The following is a 17,398-nucleotide window of genomic DNA, read 5'->3' as shown; positions in this document are numbered from 1 at the left end:
AGTTAAAAGAAAAAAAGGCAAAAAACAAACAGAAGAAAATGAATATAACACCAACAGAACAAATTGAAATAAAAAGTTAGATGGCAGAGAAACCCAGATATCAGTATTTACATTAAACAGACTAAAAAAATCTAATTGAAAGACAAAGTTAACAGAATGTATATCAAAACTGAATTCACAGTAGGTCTTTTATGTATTTCAGTTAAGTGAAATTTTCAAGTCCTCAATTAGTTACTATTAATCCATCTTTTTCAAGTCCTGTATTAGTTACTCAGTGGTATACCATAAGAATTCTAGATTTCAGTTCAACTTCTACTCTATACATTTTTTGGCAATATAACTAAATTCACACAAATTTAGATTTATCTTCCAGGTATACTGGCTCTTTTACTATTATAAGATGTTCATCTTCATCTTGGTATGCCTCCTACCTTCAATGTACTTTGTCTGATATTAGTACAGCTATTGCAGTTTCTCTGTTGATTTCGTTCCATGTTTCTACTTTCTATCTTTTTGTATCCTCATCTTGAATGTGTGCTCTTATAAGCATCCTGCAGTTTTTAAAAAAATGTTAATTATTTTTTTTCAAAATTTGTGTGATGCACCAAAACAATTCTCCAAAGGAAATAAACCTATAAATTAAAATACACATATTAGGAAACAGGGTGAAAAATCAATACCAAAGGATCCACCTCAAGAATTTAGAAAAATATTATTCATATCAGGAGCAAAATGAGGATATTATCAGAAATTTTATAGATATCAAAATATATTACAAACTTTGTACCAATATATTTAAAAAATTTAGATGAAATGGGCAAATTTCCAGAAATCCATGACTTTCTAATAATGACAGTAGAAAAAATACAGTCTTAACAGTAATAGAACTATTAAAGAAATTGAACCTGTAATTAAAATTTTCCTGAAAAGAAAGCTGCACAGATGGCTTCACTAGTAAATTCTAACACAGCAAAATGAACAAAGTTTTACACAAACCTTCAAAAGAACAGAGTAGAAGGAAAGCTACTCAATTTGTTAGCTAAGGTCTAGCCTTGTCTTGATACCAAAACTTCAGAAAGAATTTCCAAGAAAAACAAATCACAGGTCAATCACTCTCAGGAATATAGATATACAACTGTCTACGCTCAAAAGATGATACTGTCAAGCCAGATCAAGCAATAAGCAAGAATAACATATCCTGATCAACTTAAGTTAATAAACCATTTACCAAATAAAGACAAGAAATTAGATGATCATTTCAAAAGAAACAATGAAAATTTTAATAAAATTCAATATATATTTGTGATTAAAAAGGGGGAAAAAGTGAAAAAACTAAAAAGGAAGGAAAATTTCTTCAATTGAAAAAATTTTTTTCAAAATTCCTTCAGTTATTCAGAAGGAGGTAAGAACATTCTCTATCACACCTATTAAACATTAAATTGGAGATCCTGGCCAGTACAGAGGGAAGGAAAAGAACTAAAAAGCATGAAGAACGGAAAAGAAAAAACTAAACTGTCTTTATGTACAAATGACATAATGTGAAAGGAGCTCATGAGAATGCAAAGATAACAAACACAATTAAAAAGGTCTTTAACAAGATCTCAGTATACAAAGTCAATATTTAAAAATGAATTTTATTTCTATATACCAACCAACAAACAATTAGGAAATAAAGTTTTAAAATGTTATCATTAACAGTAGCATCAAAAGATAACAAAAGATCTTGATTTGTACTAGTCAACTGTAAAAAGATATCTTAGAGACATCTGGAGTATTTGAATATGGACCAGACTAAGAGTATACCAAAGAATTACTATCAATTTTGTGAGATATACTGACATTGTGATTTTGAAAGGAAATGTCTATATTATCAAGAATACTCATATATATATATAGGTATGAAATGATGTGACGTTTGAGATTTGCTTTAAAACACTAAAGAAAAAAGGAAAGAAAAAAGATAAAAGGAGTTGATGGAGCAAGTGGGACAAACTCTTAACAATTAATGAATCTAGGTGATATCTATGGGGGTTATTTACATTCTCTCTGTTTGAAAATGTTCATAATTTTTAAAGTATGGGCAAAGATATGAGGTTATGATATCACTGGCAAAGTAGAATTTTAGATAAAAAACCTGAAATGGGTCAAATGTAATTCTAAAATAATAAAAGGAATCATTCACATTAAAGGAAAAAAAAAAGGAACTGCTCGTTTTCAATTTTGGTGTAGTATCAAAGCAGATTATCTCCAAATATCCAGAAGCATCTGTAAAGACTAGTACTCCTTCTTTTTCCTAAAAAAAAAAAGAAAAAAGAAAAAAAAGGAAGCCAAAGCCAGGGAATATATGGGAGACCTCGATAGAACATACTGAAATGTACTGATAGAAAGGAAAGATCACCTAAGACGGCCTTCTCGTCATGAAACAGAGAGCTCAGAGACTGGCTTCCAGCAGCCTAGGGAGCACTGCTGATTTAACCCACAGTGAAACTGGAGAAAATTATTTTAAAAATCCAACCATTTAAAGCCGTTGGAAATGATCCTAAAAACAAACTGCAAATGAAAAAACTTTTATTCAAGAAAATCTATAAACATTTGACAAGAAAAGCTCAAGTCTGACGTGCTGGCCTTCAGGCAAGACTTCCCTGCAGAGCCTGCAGCAAAGCACCCAGGCCGGCATCCCTCCAGCTCCCAGGCTTCCTTCGGGGAGGAGCAGGGTGTCCGCATTCTCCTCCTGCCCCCAGGTGCCTGCGGATGAGGTGGAAGTCCTGGGAGCATGTGGTGGAGAGGTGAACGCCTAGAGAGAAGGCTCTACCTCAGGCCCACGTGCTGAGTACGCAGGGGCCACACTGGCCCTGCCTCTCCTGAGGTTGTGGCTCTACCAGAGTTGCCCCAGCAGCTGACCCTCCCTCCATGAGCTCTCTGGTATTAGAGCAGGGCTGTGACTCCAAGCCTGGTTCAGACATTATCCGTGGGGATATTATCCGCAGGACTTAAGACAGGCAGCTCCTAATTCCCAACCCCCAAAAGAAATGACTTCATCTGCGACACAGCGTGGGAAACTTCAACCCTGGGGACACTGTCCCAGTAGTGAACACTCGGTGGCACGCCAGGGGTCACTGAAGATATCCCCTAAACTGTGGCCAGCCAGCCTGTGGGAGAGAGCCGAGGAGTAAGGCAGGTGGCAGGAGCCCTCCCAGGCAACACAACCACCACCACTGACCTCAGAAACTATTCTTCAGAGGAGACACCTGCCTGGATTCATTTGTGGGCAGTGTATGCTCCAGGACATCGCTGAAAATAATGCTCCATCAGCCAGCAAGTAACGGGTTTTAACAGACAAGGGTGGTCCGGGAGGGAGGAAGACAGTCCTATTTTTTAAGACTGTGGGCACAGCCCTGAGAAGGCCTAACCCTGTGCGTGTGTGCGGGTGCGTGTATGTGTGCATGTGTTTGCTGCAGAGAAGAGAGCAATACACTTTCATAAACCAGTTTAGCGAGACATTAAACAATTGAAAGAGAAAATAACAATAAGTCCTGAAGGAGGGAGGCCAGGACCAAGATTTCCTACAATATATAATGTGAAATGTCCAATTTTCAACAAAAAATTGCAAGGCATGCCAAGAAAACAGGAAAGTAATAAGCCTTACAGTAAAAAACAGCAGTGAACAAAACTGCCTGTGAGAGCAACCAGATATCAACTTTCAAAGAAAAAATTTCAAAATAACCATTGTAATCATATTCACAAACTAAAGAAAAGTTTCTTAAAAGAAATAAATATATATATATGTATTTAGCAGCTAAAAACCTCCCAAATTTCTTGAAAAGCAATAACTTACATATCCAGAAAGCTCAACAAAGAACAAGTAGCATAAATAAAAAGAGATCCCTAAACAGATAAAACATAGTAAAAATAATGCTAGTTGAATACAAAGAGAAAATCTTGAAAGTAGGATGAGAAAAATAATATGACTCTTACACGGGAACCCAAAAGAGATGAACAGTTGAATGCTCAGCAGAAATAATAGAAGCCAGGAGGCAATGGGACAGAATATTCAAAGTGCTCAAAGAAAAAGATGTCAACTAATAACCATAAATTCAGGAGAGCTACCTTTCAAACATTAAGGCAAAATATAGAAGACTTTCCCAGGTAAGCAGAAAAAAAACAAGAGAATTTTCTCGTCAACACAACCACCTCATAATACAGGAAATACTAAACAAAAAGTTTTCAAAGCTAAAAGAAATTGACTACAGATGGTAATTCAAATCCACAAATAACACACAAAAGAGCAATATTAAAGGTTGCTATGTAATTGTAAAACACAATTCGATATAGACACATTTTTAATCCATATTTCTCTAAACTGATTTAAAAAGCAACTGCATAAAACAATATATATGTAATGCATTGCTGGACCAATAATATATAGCAATGTAATAGATGTGGAATATATATGTAAATAACAGAACAATGGAGGGGGTGGGAGCAAAGCTGTATTGGGTTATGGAAACGAATACAGGTGAAACAGATGGGAAAGTAAAAATTATAACAACAGACTGTTCAGTTTTTTGCATTAAAAAGGTAATACATGCCAGAGACCCAGGTTCAATTCCCAGAGCCTGCCCGTGCCAAAAAAAAAAGGGTTATATTATGATAATATACACATAATTATATATATATTATATATTATTGTAAGGTTATAATATTACATATATGCACATAAAACAATAATACCACAAAATGGGAGGAAAAGGAATACCACAAAATGTCACGGTCAGGTTCATGTGTCAACTTGGCCAACCTGTTTGTCTGCTTGGGCAAGTGCCGGCTTGTCTGTTGCGATGAGGACATTTCATAGAATTAAATCATGATCCCGTCAGCTGTATCCACAGCTGATTCCATTTGTAATCAGCCAAGGAGCGTGTCTTCTGCAATGCGTGATGCTTAATCTAATCACCACAAGCCTTTTAAGGAGGATTCAGAAGAGACAGGTTCTCTTCCTGCTTCGGCTGGCGAGCCTCTCCTGTGGAGTTCGTCCAGACCCTCCACTGGAATCATCGGCTTCACAGCCTGACCTGTGGATTTTGGACTCTGCATTCCCACGGTCACATGAAACACTTGTATAAATTTTATATTTGTGAGCATTCCTTATTGATTCTGTTTCTCTAGAGAACCCTAACTAACACAAGCCATATAAGAGTGACATTTCTATACATCACTGGAATTAAGTTAGCAGAGATCTGAAGCTGATTCTGATAAATTACTATGTATATATAACTGTAGATCTAACTATTTGCTATCTATAGGAGACTCACTTTGTATCAAAAGAAACAGAATGAAAGTAAAAGGAAAGAAACAAATATATTATTCAAACTGCAACCACAAGAAAGTGAGAATGGCTATCCTAATATCAGACAAAACAGATTTTAAAACAAAAAAATGTTACTGGTGATAAAGAGAATAATAATATAATTATAAAAGGATCAGACAATCAAGAGGTTATAATTATGCACACGCACACGTACTTGTCAACTAGATCTAACAGACATCTAGAGAAGACTACCTACAAGAGAATACATGCTCCTCTCAAGTGCACATGGGACATTCTCCAGGACAGACCATACGGCAGGCCATAATGTGTCCTCCAAGAACAATGGAATAAAATCAGAAGCTGAAAGCAGGAAAAAAATTGGGAAGGTCACAGACATGGAGATTAAACAACAAACACCCAAATAACCAATAAGTTGAAGAGGAACTCTAAAAGGAAATCAGAAACTACTTTGAGAAAAATGAAAATGATGACACAACACACCAAAACTTATGGGATACAGCCAAAGGAGTGCTTAGAAATAAATAGACAGTTGTAAATGAATTTATTAAAAAATTGTAAAATTATTTAAAAATTATTTTTTAAATATTTAAAAATATAAAAAATTATAATGTATATAAATTTATATATCAAATCAATAACCTAATCTCCACATTAAAGCAATGTAAAACAAAGAGTAAACCAAACTAAAACGGAAGACAGAAGGGAAGGAAACAAAGTTTAGAATGGAAAGTAATGAAATAGAGAATAGGAAAACAAAAGAGAAAAGTCATGAAATCAAAAGGCTGTTTCTGAAAAGACCAATCAAAAGTGACAAACCTTTAAGCTAGACTGAACAAGAAAAGAAGATTCAAATTATTACAATCAGAAACAAAAGTAGGGATATTATCATTCCACTCACAGAAATAAAAAGGATTATAAAGGAAAACTATGAACAACTGTGCACCAACAAATTAGACAATGTGGACAAATTCCTAAAAACTGGAATGAATAAATACCAAAACTGTCTCAAAAAGAAACAAACTGAAAAGATTTATAACAAGGAATACATGTATTAGCAATTAAAATAAAATAAAAAAAACAACCGCCTATCCAGAAAGAAAAGCCCAGACCCAGATGCCTTCACCACTGAATTTTACCAAATATTTAAAGTATTAATATGAAGTCTTCACAAACTCTTCAAAAAAACCTGAAGAAGAAACTTTAAACACATTTTATGAGCAAGTATTTCCCTGATATCAAAACCAAAGACAAGAAAAGAAACTACACATCAATGAAAACATCCTTGACAAAACACAAGCAAAATGAATCCAGCGGCAAATAAACAGAATTCTACACCATGACCAAGTAGAATTAACCACCAGGAAAGCAAGGTTGGATTAACATTCCAAAATCAATTGTAGCACATAGTATCAATAGACTAAAAAACAAAAATCACACAATACCTCAGTTGACACTGAAAACGCATTTCACAAAATTCAACAGTTGATAATAAAACACTCAAAAAGCTAGGAATAGAACATCCTCAATCTGATAAAGGGCGTCTACAGAAAAACAATGGCTAACATCATAAGTAATGGTGCAAGACAAGATGCTTTCCCATAAGCTCAGGAACAAGACAATCTTTTCAACATTATACTGGAAGTTCTAGCCAGAGAAATTAAGCAAAAAAAAAAAGACATCAAGATTGGAATGGAAGACATAAAACTCTCTATTTGTAGATGACATGATCTTGTCTAACAACTTGAAAAATAACTAATGAGTTCAGCAAGGTTTACAAGACACAAGATCAATATACAAAACTCAACTAAATTCCTAACTCCTTGCAATGAACAATCCAAAAATGAAATTAAGAAAACCATTCCATTCACAATAGCATCAAAAAGAACAAAATATTTAAAAGTACAAACTTTATAGTCTGAAAACATTGTTAAAAGAAATTCAAAATAATCTAAACAAAATGGGAAAACATCCCATATCCATGGGCTGTAAGACTTAACATTAAGATGGCAAATACGCCCCAAACTAATCTTAAGATTCAATGCAATCTCTATGGGAATAACAGCTGATTTCCCTGTACAGCTTGACAAGCCCACTCTAAAGTCAATATGAAATTGCAAGGGACAAAGGATAGCCAAAACATTCCTGAAAAAGGATAAATTAGAAGATTCAAAATTCACCATGTCAGAAGTTGCTACAGAGCAACAGTAATGCAAACAACGTAGTAATGGCAGAAAGACATTGTATTAGTTAGGGTTCTCTAGAGAAACAGAATCAACAGGGAACACTTGCAAATATAAAATTTATGAAAGTGTCTCATGTGACCGTAGGAACGCAGAGACCAAAACCCACAGGGCAGGCTGCGAAGCCGATGTCTCCAATGGATGGCCTGGATGAACTCCACAGGAGAGGCTCACCAGCCAAAGCAGGAATGGAATCTGTCTCCTCTGAGTCCTCCTTAAAAGGCTTCCCATGATTGCATTTAGCATCACTAATTGCAGAAGACACTCCATCTTGGCTGATTACAAATGGAAATCAGCTACGGATGTAGCTGACGTGATCATGACCTAATCCTATGAAATGTCCTCATTGCAACAGACAGGCCAGCGCTTGCCCAATCAGATGAACAGGTACCACAACTTGGCCAAGTTGACACCTGTCCCTAACCATGACAGACATATATATATATCAATGGAATAGATAGTAGAAAAGTAAATCCCACTGATAAAAATGTCAAGACCATTCAATGGGGAAAAATTAGTCTATTCAACAAATGGTGCTGGGACAATAGGACAGCCAGAAGAAAAAGATGTATCATTACCAAACATCATACTAAAAAATTAATCAAAATGATTCCAAGACCTAAATCTAAGAGGTAAACCTATCAATTTCTTAGAAACACAGGGGTAAATCTTCATTTGGATTTGGCAAAGGATTTTCAGGTCAACAAAGGAGGGGCAAAGAAAGGAAAAATAGTAATTGGGCTTCATCAAAATTAAAAACTTCTACCTGATCAAAAGTGGGAAAAGAAATATAACAAAATAAGATATCAGTTGCTAAGAGATTTCAAATGGAGTCAGGAAGCTATTCCAGAGGTTACTCTTATGCAAGCTCCAGGAGATTTTGCTACTTGACACGGTATGCCAAGCCCCAACCAACACTCGTTCTGTTAACCCTAAAGAATACCCAGGAGTTCATCTGAGAGTCTATAAAAGTTTCACTCACTGAGTTTATTTTTTCAGAAGCCTAAAACCTTCAAATGGTTCCTAGGCCAGATAAGCCCTGAAACCCAAAGTTACCAGCCTTCCAAAGAGCATCGACCAGTTGCATTTCCCTACTGCATAATGTTAACACCCCTTTTCAACATGAAGAAGTTAAAATGGTCATTGCCCAAATATCCCTAAAGATTGGGAGAAGGATCAAAGTAGAAGGAGGAGTTGTAACAAAGATAGGATTCAGCACATGAATATGATTACTGAATCGTTATATTTCATTTTAGTCTCCAGTGTCTTAGAGCAGCTAGAAGGAAATACTTGAAATTGTGGAACTATAACCCATACCATACTTTGAAATTTGCTCTATAATCACTTTGAAACTTGTTGCTTTTTTTGTATATATGTTAATTGCAGAATAAAAAATGTTAAAAAAAAAAGTTTTCACACACACAAACTTTTATGCTTCAAAGGACTTCATCGAAAAATGAAAGGACAACCTAGAAAATGGGAGAAAATATTTGCAAATCATATATATCTAATAAAGGACTTGTAACAAACATATATAAATAACTCTCACAACTCAACACCAAAAACCCAGTTAAAATGAGCAAAGGGCCTTATAGCTATTTCTTCAAGGAAGATACAAAAATGGTCAATAATCATATGAAAATATGACATCCTTAGTCTTAGGGAAATGCAAATCAAAACCAAAAGCTATCACTTCATACCTTCTGGGTGGTTATAATCTAAAACGGAAAATGACAAATGATAGCAAGGATGTGGAGAAACTGGTACTTGAACGAATTGCTGTTGGACTGTTAAATGGTACAGCTGCTATTTGATGGTTCCTCAAAAAGTTAAAATAAGAATTACCACACAATCCACCCCTTTCACTCCTGGGTATATATCCAAAAGTACTGAAAACAGGTACTCCAAGAAATACTTGTTTACAATGTTCACAGCCGCACTATTCATGACAAAAGGTGGAAACCACCAAATGCCCATCAAAGTTTAAATGGAGGAAAAATAATCTGACTCATTCTATGAAACCAACATCACCCTAAGACCAAAGCCAAATGAAGATACTACAGGAAAAGAAATACCAGACGAATATCCCTTATGATTATAGATGCAAAAATCCTCAACAAAACACTAGCAAACTGAATTCAACAGCACAATGAAATAACTATATACCATGATCGAGTGGTATTTTATGACAGGTACAGAAGAGGGGTTCAAAGTAAGAAAATCAATTAATGTAGTACCATGCTGCTAGAATGAAGGGGGGAAATGACATGATCATTTCAGTTGACAGAGAAAAAAACGTGACAAAATCCACTACCCCTTCTTGAGAAAAACACTTAGAGAACTAGGTACAGAAGGGAACTTCCTACACATGATAAAGGGTACACATGAAAGACCCACAACTAACGTCACACACTCAATGGTGAAAAACTGGAAACTTTCCCTCTAGATTAGAAACAAGCCAAGGATGCTCACTGTCAGCTCTGTTATTCAACACTATACTGGAAGTTCTTCCCAGAATACTAAGGCAAGAAAAAGATGTAAAAAGCATCCAATTTGGAAAGCAATAAAAAAAAAAACTTCCTATATTAGGTGACATGATAAAGAAAGTCCTGAAAAATCCATAAAAAGCTACTAGAACCAATAACCAAATTCAGCAAAGTTGTGGCATATAAGATCTATACACAAAAGTCAGCAGTGTTTCTGGGGGTAAGAGGGTAGTTCAGTGGTAGAATTTTTGCCTGCCATGTGGAAGACCTGGATTCAATTCCCGGCCCATGCCAACAAACAAACAAGTAAAACACACAAACAGAAAATCAACCAAACAAAAATTCAACAAATGGTGCTTGCAATAAGGGGACACTCACACGGAAAAAGAATGAAAGCTGACTCCCACCATACAGCATACCAAAAAAAAAGTCAGTAGTGTTTCTATACACTAGTAATAAACAAACTGAAGAAGAAATCAAGAAAAAAAAATTCCATTAAAAACAGCAACTAAAAGAATCAAATATCTAGGAATAAATTTAACCAAAGATGTAAAGGACTTATAAGTGGAAAAGTACAAAACACTCCTATAAGAAATCAAAACAGACCTGAATAAATGGATGGGCATTCATTCGATGTGCATGGATTAGAAGATTAAATATTACGAAGTCAATTCCACACACAGCAAATTACAGATTCAATGCAATCCCAATTAAAATTCCAACGCTTTCCTTACAGAAATGGAGAAGTCTACCTTCAAATTTATATGGAAGGATAAGGATCCCTGAACAGCCAAAGCCCTCTTCAAAAAGAAGAAGGTGGAGGACTCACACCTGATTTTAAAACTTATTAAAAAGCTGCAAAACACAATGGAACTGGCACAAGGACAGAAATACAGATCAACGGAATCGACCTGGGATTTCAGAAATAAACTCTTGCATCTAATGTCCAATTGAATTTTGACAAGGGTGCCAATTCACTGAATGGGAAAAAAACAGTCTCTTCAACAAATGGTGCTGGGAAAACTGGATATCCGTATACAAAAGAACGATGGTGTGCCCTTATCTTGCTCATATATTACAAAAATTAACTCAAAATGGATCAAAGACCTAAATATAACAACCAAAACTATAAAACTCCTGGGAAAAAAAAAATAGGCAACAGTGTCTTAAGACTTTACACCAAAAGCAAAAGCAACAAAACAAAATAAACAGACAAATGAGACTTCAAATTTAAGCTTTTTTTCCATCCGAGGACTTCATTATGAAAGTAAAATGACAACCTACAGAACGGAAGAAAATATTTGCAAATCACATATCAATAGGGGTTTAATATCCAGAATACATTAAAAATTCCTACAACTCATAACAAAAGATGCACAACCCAACTGTAAAAGGAGAAAAAGACTCAATAGATATTTTGCCAAAGAAGTTATACAAATTGCCAATAAAAACATGAAAAGACGTTCAACATCATTAGCCTTTAGGGTAATGAAAATCAAAAGCACTATGAGATACCATTCCACACCCTCCAGAATGGCTACCACCAAAAAATGGGAAAACAAGCATGGGAGAGGCTGTGGAGAAATAAGAACACTTGTTCATTGTTGGTGGGAATGTAAAATAGTACAGCTGCTATGGAAGCCAGTTTGTCATTTCCTCAAAAGGTAAGAGTAGTATGACCATTTGACTTAGCAATCCCACATCGAGGTATACACCCCAAATGAACTGAAAGCAGGGACTCAAACATATATTTGCACACTGATGATCATAGTGTTGGAAACAACCTACTCAACTATCAACAGATGAATGGATAATCCAAATGTTGTATATACATACAATGGAATATTATTCAGCCATAAAAAGGAATGAAATTTTGACACATGAAATAATGTAGATGAACTGTGATGACATCATACTGAGTGAAATAAGCAAAAAGAAAATGACATGTACGATTTCAGTGATATAAATAATTATGAGAAAAAAATTCGAAGAGTGGAGTGCTGGTTATATTATATTTCTTGACTTAGGTAATTTGATGAAAATGTTAACTGTTGGTAATTTAATGTGCTATACCCCAATAAAGCGCACATTTTTCTGGTATGTTTTCCTTCATCAAAATTTTTAATTAAAAATAAAAGATGATAGGGCAGGCCACAGTGGCTCAGCAGGCAGAATTCTCGCCTGTCATGTCAAAGACCCGGGGCCAATTCCTGGTGTCTGCCCATGCAAAAAAAAAAAAAAAAACAATAATAATAAATAAAAGAGGATAAAGAAAATCTGAGCAATACGATTAGCAACCTTTACCTAACCAAAACAAAACATATGAAATACTCTACTTAGAGGAAGGAAAAGTGAGAGACCTTTAGGCCCTTGGTCTCTAAATCACAAGGCTCTATCTGTTCAAGTGTCAACAGCCAGAAACCATTAGGGATCTTATATTTAATATGGACAATGTTCTTGACTAATAACACAAAATGTTTTTCATTAAGCAATTAATTTGAAAGTTAAAAAATTTATTAGTGGTAAAGAAGAGTAATGATGGCTATGACACACACGGCAATATAAATACACATCCTAAGAATTTTAACTATATCATAAAAGCAGAAACTATATCTCATATTTCTTTTAATTCTCCAGAGAATTTAGTACAGGACTGAGCACACAGTAAACCCCAAATCAACGGTGATAGATGTCTGTGTGTATAAAAGCATACACAGGCACGCACATAACTCCACGTGATTGGTAGATGTGTCTGTGTGTATAAAAGCACACACAGGCACGCACATAACTCCACGTGATTGGTAGATGTGTCTGTGTGTATAAAAGCATACACAGGCACACACGTAACTCCACGTGATTGGGAAAGGGCAGGTTCCCCGACCCAGCAGCCTCCATCCCCAACAGACACACACTGAAGCAAAACAAGAACACTATTCTTTCCCAATATTCTCACCCAGGACTCTTTTGATCTTCTAACATATGTTTGAAAAAGGACAACTATAGTCATGACAACCCTTTTGCCAACTGGGAGGAGACTTCTGATTTTCTTGACTGGATATCACCACAAAAATGATTAGATGCCTATAAAGTTGAAATAGGCAGAATCAGGTGAAAGTTTCAATTTACCAACCAGTGTGTTTCAGGTCACGTGCCTATGCAATCAAAGAGATTATTTCAATGTTATTTCACTTAGAAGATACTGCATGTGAAGAAAAATGTGTAGGAAAACCATTTAAAATAAAAGCAACCATATGGAACTGTCTCATATGTATAATATTTTCAAGGATAACATGAATAATACGAGTCTAGAAAATATAAATTACCCGATCATTCATTAGAAGATCTTTCACGATGAAAGTAGCTACCAAAGACTTCAAAGGAGCAGCAAACTGATCAGGTGCAAGGAGAGCAATGTGCCCAATAGTGACCAATGGTGTTATGAGATGCTCCAGGTTGCTGGGATCTAGGCTCTTATGCAGAGGCTGAAATGAGGGAGAAGACATTTAACTCCACACATAAACAAATCAAACGATCACATTTTTAACTTTAAATTACAAAAACTAGAAAAGTTTCAATATACATACATGGTGTGGGTGGTAACTAAAGCTTCCATTTAGACTTTTATAGAGTATTTATAACATCTAGGAGGTGTATTTTAGAGGTAGTTACAGAAACATTTCAGCTTGGAGAATCACAGTAAGGAGCAGACATCCTATGACGATGAATTAGATGTTAGAGACTGCCAGGTCTTCCCATTTCTCTTCAGCTTCCTGGGCATAAGGATGTCTACGCCTGCCACTTCCTCTGCAGTAGGGAGGATGTGTGACTGAGTTCTGCTCAATGGACTGTGAGGGACGGAGGGGCGTCCCACTATACTGAGGCAGGTCTGAGCAGTGGGTCTTCCCACATACCCTCTCTGTATTGCTGGCTGGCTTAATGTCAAGAATCCAGAGCAGTCTTAAAGAAAAAACAGCAAAGAGTCTGTATTCCTAAGTCTCTGAGGAGAAAGCCATTCTAACACCCAAAGGAGGTTTCAAAAGAAAAAAGTAAGCTTTTAATTACGTCTAGTCACTTGAAATTCAGAGGTCTTTATTAAAGCATCGAATATTAAATGTCATAAGTAAGGAAATGATTTTTATTATTCTGATAGGAAATTCAACCATTAATATACACTTTCCCATGACAAAAGAATGAAGAAGCTCTACATATACTCATATAAAATAATATTCAAAATCTATTGTTAAAATTTAAAAATAAGAAAAACAGAAGAGCAGCCACAATATATTATCACTGAAATAAAGAGGATGGGGGAGTGGGGGGTTGGGGGAAAAGTGAAGTGTGTGTGTGTGTGCGCGCGCGCACGCGCACGCATTTATATGTCCTTATTCGTATATGAATAAAATTCCTGAAAAAAGGTAATAGAAACTGAAAACACTCTGGGAAAGAATGATGGTTAGCTGCGGATACAGAAATGGGTGGGAAAGAAAACTTTTCACTGGATAATGCTTTTGTATCTTTTCATTTTGAAGTAAGTGATTATGTTATCTATTAAAATTTTTGATGCAATATTTTAATGAAATGTTGGTACTCTATTTCCATACTAAACAACAAACATTCTAGCCCTAAAAAGCTATTATGAACCTCCTCTTTCTCAACATATGAGAGCAAAATCGAAGTTTCATTTATTCAAAAACTGTATTTAAATGAGTTTGCTTCTTGTTAAATTTGAACACTTTCCTCAATATTCCCATACATCTACCTATTTACCAGCTTCCTGTTTTTATTATATAATAGTTTACTATAATAAGTCTGATAATTTTCCATAGTATGTTAATCAGATCATTTCTGAAAAAGCAAAATAGATGACCAGACCCTACACTCGTGGTAGCCTCTTATATCTACGAAAGCTTTTCTCAGAAAACTAGTCAATTTTATTTTATTCAAGGTAGATTACAGGTTAGGTATACTGAAGATGAAACATGCTAAGATAAAAACATATAAGTACCCTAGAGAGTCAAGTTTTTATTGGTATTAAATGTCTCATCTTCATCATTGAAAAGAAAAAAGGAGATTTAACAAGAAAACCAAAAGATTCCTATAATCAACATGAATTTACTGATGGCATCCTCATAGGCAAAAACGGACTCTGGAAAAGACCTCCACCCTTCTGTACAAAATTAAAAATAAATTATTTACTATCTACAGCAAAAGTACTATTTGGCAGATAATTAAAGAATGTTACTCTTTCCTTCCACTTTCAGCTGTTTAAAGTAAGGTGAAAGAGAAGCAATTACACATGGAAATCTAACAACATCAACTTATTTGTTCCTAAAACAGATATCAAGTCTGAAAGCCCAGATTATTCTGGCTTCATCTTAAAGTTTCTGAACTAATAAATTAGGAATGTACAGATTTTCTGCTTAGTTTTAATTTGCAATAACATGCTAAAGATAGTCCTCAATTACAGTAGATTCCAAGTAAATTATAACACTTAGAAAGCGTAAAGGTTACTGAAAATATAGAGAAAATACTATGAACTATATATTGAAAAGACAAACTTTACAGTCAATTCAAAATGAGATCAGTCATAAAGGTATAAACATATTCGCTTTATATTCAATTTAGTATTGTTTTTACCACATAACATTACAGTACTATCTCATTAAAAGAATTCAAATTTTTGAACACTACAGAATGATTATCTATCAGAAATTATGATTTTAGATGTTATTACTTTTAACAAAAACTAATCCGCAGTTGCTAAACATAAGAAGCACAAACAACATACAATTATATGACTTCTGAATGAGTTGATATTAAACATCTGAATAAATAGATATTTTCATTTTTTAACCACTTACCAATGTTGTTTATACAATTCAAATTCTGAAAAATTACAGCTGTGATATATCAACAAATGTGAACATTCAATAAAATCATCAGTACTCATTTGTTAATTAAAACATGAAACAAGCAAAAAAATTTTGTTTTTACCTCAAAAATCTGTGCAAATTGGGTTTCTTTACTAGAAAATATCGCATGAATACAATGAATAGCATACTTGGCTTGGCGGGGAGGTCCTTTTTTAGATTTGTGATGTAAAACAGGAAGCAAGGCTCTAGAAAATATCAACGAAAAACAATGAATCAGAAAAACTGACGAGATTCTGACTCAATACTTTAATGGTCATATTTTTTACTTAGCGAAATCTATTCACTCATTTTCAATGGTCTGTAATGTTGCTTTATAAATTATCTCTACAGAAATATGCGAGTATTTTATTTTCTTCCCTTTTATTCAGTAATTATAAGTACAACAATGCAGGGGACCCACTCCTTTTTAACGTCGACCGATTCAGCCTGCCTCTGCCTTTCTCACTGCCCACCTCACACAGGCCGCTGTGATAGGCCCTATGTGTTCCTACTCAAACCTCTACCTCTCCCAACTCATTTTCCGCCAGAATCTACCTAAGACAGAAACCTCATTACTGAATGCTTACTACCTGTGCTGGTTTGAGAGGATTTATGTACCCTAGAAAAGCCATCAACCTTGTGGGAGCAACCCTTTCTTCTAACCCCTGATTCAGTACTACAGGGTCATCCAATTGAGGGGATTAACTTTTGAACAGGGGAGATATGACTCCACCCCTCCAGGTCGGTCTTGATTAGTTTACTGGAATCCTTTAAAAGAGGAAACATTTTGGAGAAAGATTCACAATGAGGCGAGAACGACAGAGTTTACCAGCCAGTGACCTTTGGAGATGAAGCAGGAAGCCCGGAGAGAAAGCTCACAGACATCGTCATGTTCCAGACATGCCTTTTCAGTTGAGAGAAAAACCCTGAACTTCATTGGCCTTTCTTGAGTGATGGTAATCTCTTGCTGGTGCCTTAACTTGGACATTTTTATAGACTTGATTTAATTGGGACATTTTCTTGGCCTTAGAACTGTAAACTAGCAACTTATTAAATTCCCCTTTGTAAAGCCATTCTAGTTCTGCTGTGTTGCATTCTGGCAGCTAGCACACTAGAACACTATTCAAGGCCCCAGATCCCTGCCTTCATGTTACCAGCACATTAGAGGCTAAGACAAAGGGTCACCTATCAATAAGCAAACTAATTGTGACAACTGCTGTAGGCAGGAAAATAAAGGCTGGGGGGGGGGGGGGGTATGTCTAAGGGTGCTGCAAGTTTAAACAGCGGGTGACATTTGAAGAGAGTTCTGAGGAAGGCAGAAAGTAGGTCACATAAGTACCTAGAAGAAAAGTCATGTATCACAAATTCCCGCTATTCCAAAACCTAAAAATGTCCAGTAGATAAAGCCGAAGTCCTTAGCCAAGCATCACT

At 35.4% G+C, this 17,398-nt stretch overlaps 1 protein-coding gene across 6 annotated transcripts in view; it reads right to left on the bottom strand.

The window, feature by feature from the left end:
- PDS5B (PDS5 cohesin associated factor B) overlaps window positions 1-17,398 on the bottom strand; it is a 226,461-nt gene that overhangs the window by 45,573 nt on the left and 163,490 nt on the right. For all 6 annotated transcript variants that reach the window (XM_077159007.1, XM_077159008.1, XM_077159005.1 and 3 more), the window contains exons 20-21: window positions 16,050-16,173; window positions 13,379-13,537 (exon numbers count right to left, since the gene is read on the bottom strand). In XM_077159007.1, coding sequence (XP_077015122.1) covers window positions 13,379-13,537; window positions 16,050-16,173 — 283 coding nt within the window. The remainder of the gene's footprint in view (window positions 1-13,378; window positions 13,538-16,049; window positions 16,174-17,398) is intronic.

This window comes from Tamandua tetradactyla, chromosome 4 (assembly GCF_023851605.1).
Source record: "Tamandua tetradactyla isolate mTamTet1 chromosome 4, mTamTet1.pri, whole genome shotgun sequence".
Lineage (NCBI taxonomy): Eukaryota > Metazoa > Chordata > Mammalia > Pilosa > Myrmecophagidae > Tamandua > Tamandua tetradactyla.
Note: the sequence above shows the minus strand (reverse complement) of the source record. Positions and strands in the feature narration are given on the sequence as shown.